The sequence below is a fragment of the Mya arenaria genome, chromosome 15 (assembly GCF_026914265.1).
Source record: "Mya arenaria isolate MELC-2E11 chromosome 15, ASM2691426v1".
NCBI classification, from domain to species: Eukaryota; Metazoa; Mollusca; class Bivalvia; order Myida; family Myidae; genus Mya; species Mya arenaria.
Genome location: NC_069136.1, coordinates 42,205,692 through 42,218,640, shown reverse-complemented (window position 1 = coordinate 42,218,640; position 12,949 = coordinate 42,205,692). Strand labels below are relative to the sequence as shown.

The window sequence follows — 12,949 nt, the reverse complement described above, 5'->3', positions numbered from 1 at the left end:
CAGATCTTACAGGCTTTTTAAAACGAGCTATGAAGCTGAAAAATATTGTTCTCTTTAACTACACCGTTAAGTATGGAAACTGGTAGATATGAGCAAATTGCCAGAGCATGCAAGAATTTGTCCTCTTTGTTTACATACAGTGGAAACAGAATGATAACATACGAAAACCATTATGTGATCATGCTCTAAGTCTATTTGTTAATTTTAATGATATGCCAGATATTGACAAATTTAAGTTTCTTTTTGCTCACCCAGAACCCTATGTAATAAGATTACTTGCCAAAACCTGCTGCCAAATACTTAAATGTAGAAATAATGTTATATATAATAAAAGTAATAGGTTACACACAACCTTAATTTTAGCCTTTTATTTTGCTCTTAGTCAATGCCTTTTAAGTCTTAGCTCCTAATTTTTATTGCTAATGACATGCACTTATTCGTGAATGTATTATGATCTTAAATACTGCTGTTTTTAAGAAATTAGCAACTGCTTTATAGTTTTAGTGTTTGTAACTATGTACATGTGATTTGATGATTATATACCAGACTGGTTGCCAGCCCGTCTCTTATAATTCTTAAATAGAATGTCTGTGTACATGCAAATTGTATAAACTTTGAAATGTATGTACATGGATGAGACATAAATAAACAGATATATATATATATATATATATATATATATATATATATATATATATATATATTTATATATATAATGACACCATCTACAAGTATAAATTAAAACAGTGCACAGCACAGTTTAAAATAGCAATCACAATTGTTTGTGTCAATTATGTAGTAAAAATTTGTTTCAACTATCATACGTTTGTTCATGCTCATGTTATGGCATAGCCACAATGAAGCTTAATTGAAATAAAAATATATTTACAAAAGCCATCTCCTTATTTCAATTTTGCCTTACACCAGTTCACATTACTCATCTAACAGTCCTTGTTACTCATCTAACAGTCCTCGTTACTCATCTAACAGTCCTTGTTACTCATCTAACAGTCCTTGTTACTCATCTAACAGTCCTTGTTACTCATCTAACAGTCCTTGGCACAAGCGGTATAACCGGTTCCCGATTGTTTTTTCGGCATATTTCTGTGTATGAGTTTCTACGTTTGATCATCCTATGAAGGTAGAACAGATGGTGCATCTGTGTCATAGAGTTGACCACTTTTTTGAAGCGGCCAAGCCAGGAAAAAGTCTGTTCTGCAGCTTGTGTATTGTAGCCAGCAGGCAGCACATCCGGGTTGTACTTTGTATGACATTTCTTATTCTTATGGTTGCTTAGATGCAGTCGGTCAATAACCTTTTTTATCTTAAACCACAACAATTGGTATGGTTCTTGAAGTGGAAGGGGGACCTTGGATCCCCTTAGAGAGTCCAAATGACACATGTTGTCATACGCTAAGAAGTAGGTTTCAAGGTGGCTGTCTAAATGTTCATGAGGAACATGCCGAACATCCTCGTAAATGACCTTGATAGTTTGCATGAAGACCTGAGAAGGACTTTCTGCCCTGAAATAAAATAAAGCAGATATAATTGGTATGCAAAGGAGAGAAAAATATTTACTATAAAGCCTTTTTGGATCAAGAAGTTATTTGCATGTTTAAATAACTTTTTCTTTATTGTGTATAGGGAAAATGTATTAAGAGTGAAAATGTTCTAACATAATGATTTTCACTTCAGTTGAAATAACCAAAACTCATAACTTTGAAGTTTACGTTTATTATGATGGACTTCATGGCATGATGTTTAAAGCCTAGTTTTAGACACGTATATATTTATATGTATTGCTAGGCAAAGTCTGGACAAGAATAGGTAATATTTGAGAGAGAGAGAGTGAGGGAGAGAGAGAGAGAGAGGGCACAATCTGCATGTTCAATAGGAATTAATTTGACTTGTGATTTAAAATTATTAAATTATTACTTACTTGAAAAGAGGATTGAAATACATTATGTGTCCACCCCCAGTAACACACATGAAATGGCCTCTAGACTTCTGTCGCAACTTTCCCTTTTGGCCAATGTCTTTGTTGCATAGGGATTTACCTGATGATTCCCAGGATGAAGGCCTGGTTCTTAACACCATGGACTTAGTACCTGTAAAACACCAATTTAACAGTTAGAATAGCTGTACGCAACACACTTCAAACATTTCAATAAAAACACTCCATGAAGAGAGGCCAATGCTATTACACCCTTCAGTATATATAAAGCAAAGAACTAGAAAAAGGCTCAAATAATTCTCAACAGAACTGTTGCATTGCAATTAATGATAACTTGTCCGAACAGATGGTAAATGAGGGAGCCGGACAAATTCCCCCCGGAAAAAATTATTATGGGATTATGTCCACCTTGTAAAAATGATGGGAGGGATTTTGTCTGCCTTGAAAACTTGATCAGGGGGATTATGTTCAACTATACAAAACTGAGTGGGAGGGATTTTGTTATACACTCGGTAAAAGAATATTTTAATAATTATTTTCAATTAATCACAGGCAAATATGATAAATGCGTCATTTCACATTCATAAAGGGGAACACTTGTAAGCAGACAGAAGTCTGAAAAGATGAATGCAGTACAGCAATTGCCAACACTCTTTGTTTCATCAGTCAAACAAGTAGCATACCTAAACAGTTATGCAACCTAGGATTAAAAACTGTGTACTTATGTATATAAGGATTTTTTTGTAAGAAAACTTATGTACGGTGAGTTTTTAGAAATATTTGGTTATGGAATAATAGCAATTTGGCAAGGTTTAAGTGTGTTAGCTTCTTAAACTTGCCAATTGGTCACTTTTATTAACAGAAGTGTACTGCGCCAATAACAGCATGTCACAGGAAACCATATGCCCACCTTAAAGTTCTACAATTTCTGTCAATGTACCAATTAGTCAATGAATAGAAGTGTACCTGACCCATAACAACAAATTACAGGAAACCTGAAGGTGTCATATGTATGCCCACCTAAAAGTTCTACAGTTTCTGTCAATGTGCCAATTAGTCAATAAACAGAAGTGTACCTGACCCATAACAACATATAACAGGAAACCTAAAGGTGTCATATGTATGCCCACCTTAAAGTTCTACAGTTTCTGTCAATGTGCCAATTAGTCAATAAACAGAAGTGTACCTGACCCATAACAACATATAACAGGAAACCTGAAGATGTCAAATGTAGGCCCACCTTAAAGGTCTACAGTTTCTGTTAATGTGTCAATTAGTCAATAAACAGAAGTGTACCTGACCCATAACAACATATAACAGGAAACCTGAAGATGTCAAATGTCGGCCCACCTTAAAGGTCTACAGTTTCTGTTAATGTGTCAATTAGTCAATAAACAGACTTGTACTGGGCCAAAAACAGTGTAGTGTATCTTAACAAAGATCTTTTAAGCTGAGAGCTAATTTTAATATAATGCACTTATGACGCCAATAGAAAGACTTATACACCCTGTCTCAAATCTAATGAAAAGTACATGCCTTGATACTCAATGGCTGTTTGTCCTGTTTGTTGAATACTTCCAGCAAAGGCCATCACTTTTGCTTCCATCTGACTAGTAGAGTCGGCACCTGAAAGGAACAAATTCATAACTTCCCACAACTGTTTTATTAATTTTGCTTATTCCCTATCATTGAATGAAAGGGCTTGAAAAGAGAACAGTGATAACAAATATGCTATGACAAATGGTATCATTAAAACATGAAGATATATGTTGAGAACGGGAGGCAGACAAAAGAGGTGGACATAATCCCTCTCATCATCTTTTTCTAGTCAGATAATATACCCCTCCCCCCAAAAGTTTTTTGGTTTTATTATCTACTGAATAGTTTTTACAGAAAATTTGGAATTATTTTGAAATATAATGTTAATGTTAAGTTAAAATTTAGGTGTGATTATTTTGAAATATAATGTTAATGTTAAGTTAAAATTTAGGTGTGATTACTTTGTAACACTAAAACAATAAATAGTCATTTAAAACTTTTAAGTGTTACCTTTAAATTGAAAACTGTGAAAACTAACTGTTAATAATAACTCTTTTGTATGTTAATTATCTAAATTCAAATGCTTTGTTTTTTCAGATATGGTATGAGATGCCTTGTTAAACTAGCATTATCACCTCTGTGTATGTCACACTATATGTAGCTTATCACAGAGGGCAATGTCATAGTTGGAAATAATTGTGATATATATGTTTTGGCATATATATAGTATTCTTGCTAGGGATGTATGATTTATATGTTGCATGCTACATAACTTTCTTTTCTTTCATCACATATTTCTTTTCATTTGGTGATTCATATTACTTGAAAGCTATGAACAGTGCAGTTTTGAAGCCAACCACATTTACACACTGTAATTTACCTTTACATCCGACATGTTGTAAGAATGACTTCTTTTCAGTAGGAACCCCATTGCGTTGTAGGAGCTGGAAATGGTCTTGGCAAAATACACTTCCGGCTCTCGGCTCGTTCACACACACGTTAGGAAACGATAAGAGAGGATACCCATCGACGTGTTGGGGCACTGACATCAGGCAGTGAAAAATATTGAGCTTCCAGCAAGCATCAATCACTCGAAGATTTTCACAACCTTTAAATACAAAGAACTTGAAAATCAAGAGTGTCTCTAACCATTACAGAAGATATCTTGATTGACAGCGATATTTACTTTAGCCTTAGACATAGCTGCAATAATGATTTAGTCAAAAGCAATTAGAAGAATGACATTCAGAGGCTATATATTCTATAAAGAATAACATGTTATGTAACCTTAGGGTGGGTCCATTGAATAATCGGTATATTAGATCTGTATTCATACTCCAAGTTTTTACAAACCTTCAACCAAGATTTTTTAAATCAAGGGCCATAACTTGTCTTAGGCATAACATGGAGTAATGTTACCTAAGATTGAAAAGAAGTCACCAAATATTTCTACACATTATGATCATTTTATAATTACGGTACATGTATGGGTCAAATCACTTCCAAAAAAGCAAGAGTTATGGTCTTTGTATACTGTTACATAAGGTTACAACATTTCATTTGATTGTCTGCACTTGCTAGTTATTTTACGTTCTGGCCAAATTTTGCACAACAGTGCCAATACTAAGACTATGATAATATCTCGAATGCTGTTTCAAACTGAAACCCAGACTATATTTACGACTGTCAGAAGTATTACCCTTTTTTTTGCAATTAGCTGAACATGAATGTGGATAAATCTCATCACGTCTGTACTGGTCTATCTTTCCGAGAACGTCATTTTCAGTGTTTTTTTGGTTAAATGTTATATGTGCAGTCAGGTTTCTTTCATCAATCTCCTTTTCTAGCTCACAGGCAAAGAAACTATTTAAGGCCATCTTCGCACTCATGCCCTTGACATCTGTGGTGTATATAAAAACATATATATAAAATATTATGCAAGACATTTTTTTTATAACAATTTATTTTGATTCAATGGTATCGATGTGTACAATGCATTGGAACTTACTTAAGTACCACATAGTTTACAATTTTTTTTTTTTTCCAGATTTTTTTTGTATTTTTCCATTAAAAAAGGATTACTAGGTATTCTCTTTATGTGTGATTGCCTAGTCAATGTTATCACCTAATATTACCAAGTTAGGTATATAGCTGAAATATTCCAACTGTTTAGGGTAGGCCTTCTCAGCACAGTGGATACAACACTGGACTGCAATTTTGGCAACACCGGTTCGAACCCAGTATTTTCTTTACAATTATGATATCAAAGAGTAAAACATTTTATCAAATGATTGCCCTGAAAGTTGTTACAGAAAAAAAATATTTTTGGTGCCAATCTGGTGTACAGTCCCTTTAATCAATTGACAGTGTTAAGTATATATATATATGTTCAGAATTTAAGACACAGTCCCTATTTTAAACCTTTAAAGAATTGCAAAACATACCTAAGTATTCATCGTCTTGACAAACACCATCACCATCATCACCATCATCACCATCATCACCGGCCAGGCTGGAATCTTCTGTTATTTTAACAAATAAAGTGCATTTGATTAAATCAAAAGAATTATTCTGAAAATAAGAATATTACTTAACTGTGAATGGTAGGTCTTTAACCTATAAATTGTCTATTCAATAAGCAAAAGGGTTACCTAGATTTAACAAATACATTATTATTTCTGAAATTCTTCAAAAGTACAGTACATACATGGTTGTGCATGTACTATATGATAGTTACACAAATCTATATTAATAGTTTTTGTTGTTGTTAATATCTAGAAATTACAGCTCTTTTTGTTAAAGAACTTCAATCCCTGCATTCTGTGGCTCATACGGGCAATTAAAAAATCAGAACTATTTCTCAAACTATTTCCATAAAAGTAGGGCTTATCATAGAAAAAGAAGGAGCCTTACAAAATAGCAGATAAAAAGTTACTCCTAATGAACCACTTGAAAGCTTGAGTAATGTTTTGTTCGTTTAGAAACATAATTCCAATGATTTGATATTAGAAATTACCAGATCTTGATTCAGCAAATGTAGCCTTTTTCCATTCATGGAATTCCGGAGCCCGATTTTCATCATACACGCCATTGTATATTTCTGCAAATGCTTTGTGTGATACAAAGGCATGGTTCCTGAAAAATTAACTCAGAAATAATAGGATTTATGATGGTAATTGGGCTAGCTGAAGGCTTCCCAAACACAATCAAAGTGCAATTAAACCTTTTTTTATGTAATTTCAGTGTCTGGGATATAATGCCAGTAACAATTTTTTTCCATATAAAGTTATTATTTGACAAAGGCTTCAAAAGTTATTCTGCAGACAAGACCAATTAAAGGTCATTTCTTAAATTCAAAGGCAGTAGCTGTTGAGTGAAAAAATGTGAAATGGCTCCAACTTATCCGAGATATAATGCCCATACGCATTCAAACTATTTATATAAATAAGCTAGTGTTATAATTATCTTACCCTGATTCACACATCAATTCATAAGTGCTGTCATCAAAGTACACCCAATTTGAACTCTCCTTTTGTGATGTTTTGTATTTGACATCATAGTAACGCCTGCCAACATTCGGGATGGTATAATGACTGATGTAATACCTCGCTCCGCATGACCTACACCGGAGCGAGCATTTCAAACCTGGTTCTGGACCTACAAGAGAAAATATGAGTTATCACAAAGTATATATTTTCCATCCCAGATCAATGCACCTTAAAAGTATAAATGTGTAGTAATATATATATATATATTTCAGTATAAACAGGCGGGAAGAAATGCGACACTTGGGACAATTACAATAGCAATAGCCTGTCTGTTTAAACCTGTAATCTGTAAACATTTATAGACATGTATCAGTTCTTGTGAATGTCAGAATCCAGCCATAATCATGATAATGGCCAATAAAATTGATACAAAAAATAGTAGAACAAACCAATTTACCTGTTATTTTAAACAGTGTGATGTTAGATTTTGACGCCGGATACACCTTGCCTCCACAATCAGGGATCAAACAAGCGTCAACAACAGGTGCTATGAAGTTCAGAAGTGGTTCTTTGTGTGCCCTTGAAGCTTTCCATAAAACAGTTTTGAACTTGGCACCACAATCTACTAATCTGGTCTCGTCAGGGATTTTTTCACATAGCCTTTGGAGTTCAATAACATGTTTGATGTTCATTGATTTGTCAACTTCTTGCATTATTTTTAAAAAATAATCATCCCTGTTAACAAAGTTTTTGGGAATATGTTTATCAGTCTGCACTGCACAAACAAATGTGTTTAAACCATATTTTTGTATAATGGTAGACAGGTCATTTGATTTTCCATGGTTGTGTTCTGATTGCCATGGAGATTTTGAACATTGATCTAATTTTGGTTGTTCTACTCTTGGACGTCTCCTTGGGGTTTGGCATCCTGGGCTAGGTGATCGCTTCCAGAACGTTTGACGTTCACTTTCTGTTGGTGTACGACATCTTGGACTTGGGGAACGTTCCCATATCGATCGACGTGCACCTGTGGCTGTCTTCGGTGAATCCCACAGCTTTCTCGATGCCCGTGTCTGTTGTTCCATGTCTAGGCAAAATACACATGTTCGAATTTAGGTTATTAGGTATAATCCAATTAAGTCATATAACTAAATGAGGCTGTTAAGTAAGAGGAACATTCACGTCAATCGTGTGTGGCTTGGCTGAACAGATAGTTGAATGTTATAAATGTATGAAGTGTTACCATTCATCTTACTTTCTGTAATTTTATGATATAATATATCAAGAAGCGGCTTTTGTTTAACTTGTTGCAATATAGTACCTTTTTAAACGAAATGCTTTCATTTCCTGGTCACAAGCGTAACTGTTTGTTGGCTATTCAAGTAGGAAAATAGTTAACTGAACACTTTTTCTTATAAGCATATTCCCTAATGAAAATAAAATTCGTGTACCTTGTATCTTGAAGTCCTTACTAATGATATGTTTACATGTTGTAATTTTTTTTTATTCAAACATTGCTTCGAGCCGCCATTGTTCACCGGTGCATAAACGTGTGCCTTACATTCAATTGCGGTTACACATCACCATATTTATGTTTAGTTATCGACAAAACGGTATGATATCGGACGGGCATGCAAATTGAATGGCAGAACCCGCTGTAATACGGATGTGGTCAAGTACAACCAATTAAAGTTTTGGTAACGATTGCACCATATTTACTATTACTATCAGAGCAATATATATACCTAATTTATTTCCTAGTAAGAAATCGGCCCTACCCGATTACACAAACTTTTACCAACAAAAGTAATTGTAATTACTATGTATAAATTATCACAAATTATGAAATATACAAACTCCTACGTTAAGAAAATGCTGGGATAAACTTGAAGTATTAAAATGACATCAGTTGAATTTAGGTGCGATGTTTATAAGTGTATGCAAAGAGGGAAAGAAGTTTGTAGCCATTACCTCATTTTTTAAGTTACACTGGAAAGACAGCTCTAACAAAACTCGTTTTGTATTCGTTATTTATTTTGACATATATAGAATAGGAACTCATTATGTTCATCAGTTAGGTTGTGGGAGCCAAACAATATTTTTTTCGATATTAGGTGGACGGTAGGCCCGGATCCCTAAATGTTTCTATGCGTTCTATCAAATACTAATTTGCACTGGAATAGAAAGTGTTTGTCGTCCTCAATATCAGCTCCACAAGCACATGAAGAAGTTTGCATCAAATGATTGTAATGGTTGCTACATTTTTTTTCCGTATACGTGCATGGTGAACAGAATGAAGTCGTTCACCTGTGATGTTATATCTAGGTATTGTTGGTTCTTTGTACAATACTTCCATTTTCGTTTTGAAGGTTTCTAAGGATTCCTAATCTCTAGTTTCTTGATGTCAATCAATGTACAAATATATGAGTTTATTGTTTACTCCAACACTATCTTGGTCTGCAGCTAAATCCAAATAAGCAGCTCAGGCAAGGAAAGCTATTTTTTTCAATTAAAAACTATCAATTGTCATTTGGTACGATTAATCATAATGATTTTTTTTAACTTTTTGATACAATGGTCTCCCCGATACTGACATTTGGCTCAGAAATTTGGGGATTTAAGGAATATAATGAGATTGAAAAAGTACAGCTTTTCTTTTGTAAATATTTTCTCGAAGTTAAGAGTTCTGTAAAAAATTGTGTGGCTTTATATGAATGTGGTAGATTACCAATGTTCACTATTTATGTGTCGAAATGTGTAAAATATTGATGCAAAGTATTACTAGAAATTCATATATTATTATAAGAAATCTGGATGGTTAAGGTAGGCGTATTTGGGCAACTTATATAAAAGAAATATTGTTTACATATGGCTTTGGGTATGCTTGGATTGCCCACGATGTGGGAGATATAAATATATTTATCTGTCATTATAAAATAAGAATTGCTGATTGTTGTAGACAAACATGGCTCGGTGATGTAAATAATTCCTCACATTGTGATACTTATAAATGCTTCAAGTCTTTATTGAATGTTGAAAGATACCTTAATATCAGTTCACCGTTTCCTGTACGGAAATCATTGGCTAGATTTAGAACCTCTAGTCATAAACTTCATATATAATCGGTTGGTTATTTGTATTGATAGAAATGGTCGTTTTTGTATTTATTGTTTGTTGGATGAAAGACATACTTGTTATTGAAGATGAAAATTATGTATTTTTTAAGTGTTTAAAATTTAATGACATCAGGGAAAATTATTTGTTCTCTTGGTATCGTGGAAATACTGACATTGTTCATTTCTATAATATGATGGCATCGGAAAATGTTGCCCATATTAAATCCCTTGCTCTTTACATTCATAAACTCATGTTAGCTATAGATAACACTTAACTTGTTAACCAAGAGACACAACTCTTATTTAGTTACATATATGCATTTTGTTATATTTGATTTGCATTGTAAAATGTAATATGGGCTGGAGGCCTTCCATAACTTGACTTTTGATGAAAATTTTCGATGTAACCTACAAACTCGATTTTTGATGTTGAACTTTGAAAATTTTCGATGTAACCGATGTAACCGGTTGTAACCAATGTAACCGCGTAACCCGCTATTTGGGATAAAAAAAAACACCTTTTCAAACTTTTCAGAAACTTTGCTGTAACTTATTGTAACTAATGTAACTGCATAACTCTGATCATATGTCGACCTGAAAACTCGATTTTTGATGAAAATTTTCGATGTAACCGATGTAACCAGTTGTAACCAATGTAACCGCGTAACCCGCTATTTCAGATAGAAAAAAACACTTTTTCAAACTTTTCAGAAACTTTGCTGTAACGCATTGTAACCAATATAACTGCATAACTCTGATCATATGTCGACCTGAAAACTCGATTTTTGATGAAAATTTTCGATGTAACCGATGTAACCAGTTGTAACCAATGTAACCGCGTAACCCGCTATTTGGGATAGAAAAAACACTTTTTCAAACTTTTCAGAAACTTTGCTGTAACTCATTGTAACTAATGTAACTGCATAACTCTGATCATATATCGACCTGAAAACTCGATTTTTGATAAAATTTTTCGATGTAACCGATGTAACCAGTTGTAACCAATGTAACCGCGTAACCCGCTATTTCAGATAGAAAAAAACACTTTTCAAACTTTTCAGAAACTTTGCTGTAACGCATTGTAACCAATGTAACTGCATAACTCTGATCATAGGTCGACCTGAAAACTCGATTTTTGATGAAAATTTTCGATGTAACCGATGTAACCAGTTGTAACCAATGTAACCGCGTAACCCGCTATTTGGGATAGAAAAAACACTTTTTCAAACTTTTCAGAAACTTTGCTGTAACTCATTGTAACTAATGTAACTGCATAACTCTGATCATAGGTCGACCTGAAAACTCGATTTTTGATGAAAATTTTCGATGTAACCGATGTAACCGGTTGTAACCAATGTAACCGCGTAACCCGCTATTTGGGATAGAAAAAAACACCTTTTCAAACTTTTCAGAAACTTTGCTGTAACTTATTGTAACTAATGTAACTGCATAACTCTGATCATATGTCGACCTGAAAACTCGATTTTTGATGAAAATTTTCGATGTAACCGATGTAACCAGTTGTAACCAATGTAACCGCGTAACCCGCTATTTCAGATAGAAAAAAACACTTTTTCAAACTTTTCAGAAACTTTGCTGTAACGCATTGTAACCAATGTAACTGCATAACTCTGATCATAGGTCGACCTGAAAACTCGATTTTTGATGAAAATTTTCGATGTAACCGATGTAACCAGTTGTAACCAATGTAACCGCGTAACCCGCTATTTGGGATAGAAAAAACACTTTTTCAAACTTTTCAGAAACTTTGCTGTAACTCATTGTAACTAATGTAACTGCATAACTCTGATCATATATCGACCTGAAAACTCGATTTTTGATGAAAATTTTCGATGTAACCGATGTAACCAGTTGTAACCAATGTAACCGCGTAACCCGCTATTTGGGATAGAAAAAACACTTTTTCAAACTTTTCAAAAAATGTGCTGTAACTCATTGTAACTAATGTAACTGCATAACTCTGATCATATGTCGACCTGAAAACTCGATTTTTGATGTTGAACTTTGAAAATTTTCGATGTAACCAGTTGTAACCAATGTAACCGCGTAACCCGCTATTTCAGATAGAAAAAAAACACTTTTTCAAACTTTTCAGAAACTTTGCTGTAACGCATTGTAACCAATGTAACTGCATAACTCTGATCATAGGTCGACCTGAAAACTCGATTTTTGATGAAAATTTTCGATGTAACCGATGTAACCAGTTGTAACCAATGTAACCGCGTAACCCGCTATTTGGGATAGAAAAAACACTTTTTCAAACTTTTCAGAAACTTTGCTGTAACTCATTGTAACTAATGTAACTGCATAACTCTGATCATATATCGACCTGAAAACTCGATTTTTGATAAAAATTTTCGATGTAACCGATGTAACCAGTTGTAACCAATGTAACCGCGTAACCCGCTATTTCAGATAGAAAAAAACACTTTTCAAACTTTTCAGAAACTTTGCTGTAACGCATTGTAACCAATGTAACTGCATAACTCTGATCATAGGTCGACCTGAAAACTCGATTTTTGATGAAAATTTTCGATGTAACCGATGTAACCAGTTGTAACCAATGTAACCGCGTAACCCGCTATTTGGGATAGAAAAAACACTTTTTCAAACTTTTCAGAAACTTTGCTGTAACTCATTGTAACTAATGTAACTGCATAACTCTGATCATAGGTCGACCTGAAAACTCGATTTTTGATGAAAATTTTCGATGTAACCGATGTAACCGGTTGTAACCAATGTAACCGCGTAACCCGCTATTTGGGATAGAAAAAAACACCTTTTCAAACTTTTCAGAAACTTTGCTGTAACTTATTGTAACTAATGTAACT

At 33.9% G+C, this 12,949-nt stretch overlaps 1 protein-coding gene across 2 annotated transcripts; it reads right to left on the bottom strand.

Annotated features, from left to right (window-relative positions):
• Nucleotides 1-729: 729 nt before the first annotated feature.
• On the bottom strand, nucleotides 730-8,532 carry LOC128218976 (uncharacterized). Of its 2 annotated transcripts, none has more exons than XM_052926762.1 (10): nucleotides 8,433-8,532; nucleotides 7,439-8,068; nucleotides 6,964-7,150; nucleotides 6,510-6,628; nucleotides 5,938-6,015; nucleotides 5,193-5,393; nucleotides 4,374-4,601; nucleotides 3,491-3,580; nucleotides 1,940-2,108; nucleotides 730-1,523 (listed from the first exon to the last, which is right to left on the bottom strand). In XM_052926762.1, exons 2-10 carry the CDS (start codon nucleotides 8,064-8,066, stop codon nucleotides 1,043-1,045), a joined length of 2,181 nt encoding a protein of 726 aa, XP_052782722.1. In that variant the 5' UTR covers nucleotides 8,067-8,068; nucleotides 8,433-8,532; the 3' UTR covers nucleotides 730-1,042. The 2 variants fall into 2 exon arrangements, with proteins under 2 accessions (XP_052782722.1, XP_052782723.1); XM_052926763.1 differs by having other exon boundaries at nucleotides 1,289-1,523; nucleotides 2,058-2,108.
• Nucleotides 8,533-12,949: the final 4,417 nt, after the last annotated feature.

Bases quoted from the DNA above. Each gene is read 5' to 3' on its own strand.
- LOC128218976 (XM_052926762.1), bottom strand. From the start codon at position 8,066: ATGGAACAACAGACACGGGCATCGAGAAAGCTGTGGGATTCACCGAAG. The intron at 4,602-5,192 runs GTAATACTTCTG...TTGTATTTAAAG, and splicing joins AGCTAATTGCAAAAAAAAGG to GTTGTGAAAATCTTCGAGTG. The intron at 3,581-4,373 runs GTAAATTACAGT...TGTTCCTTTCAG, and splicing joins ACAACATGTCGGATGTAAAG to GTGCCGACTCTACTAGTCAG.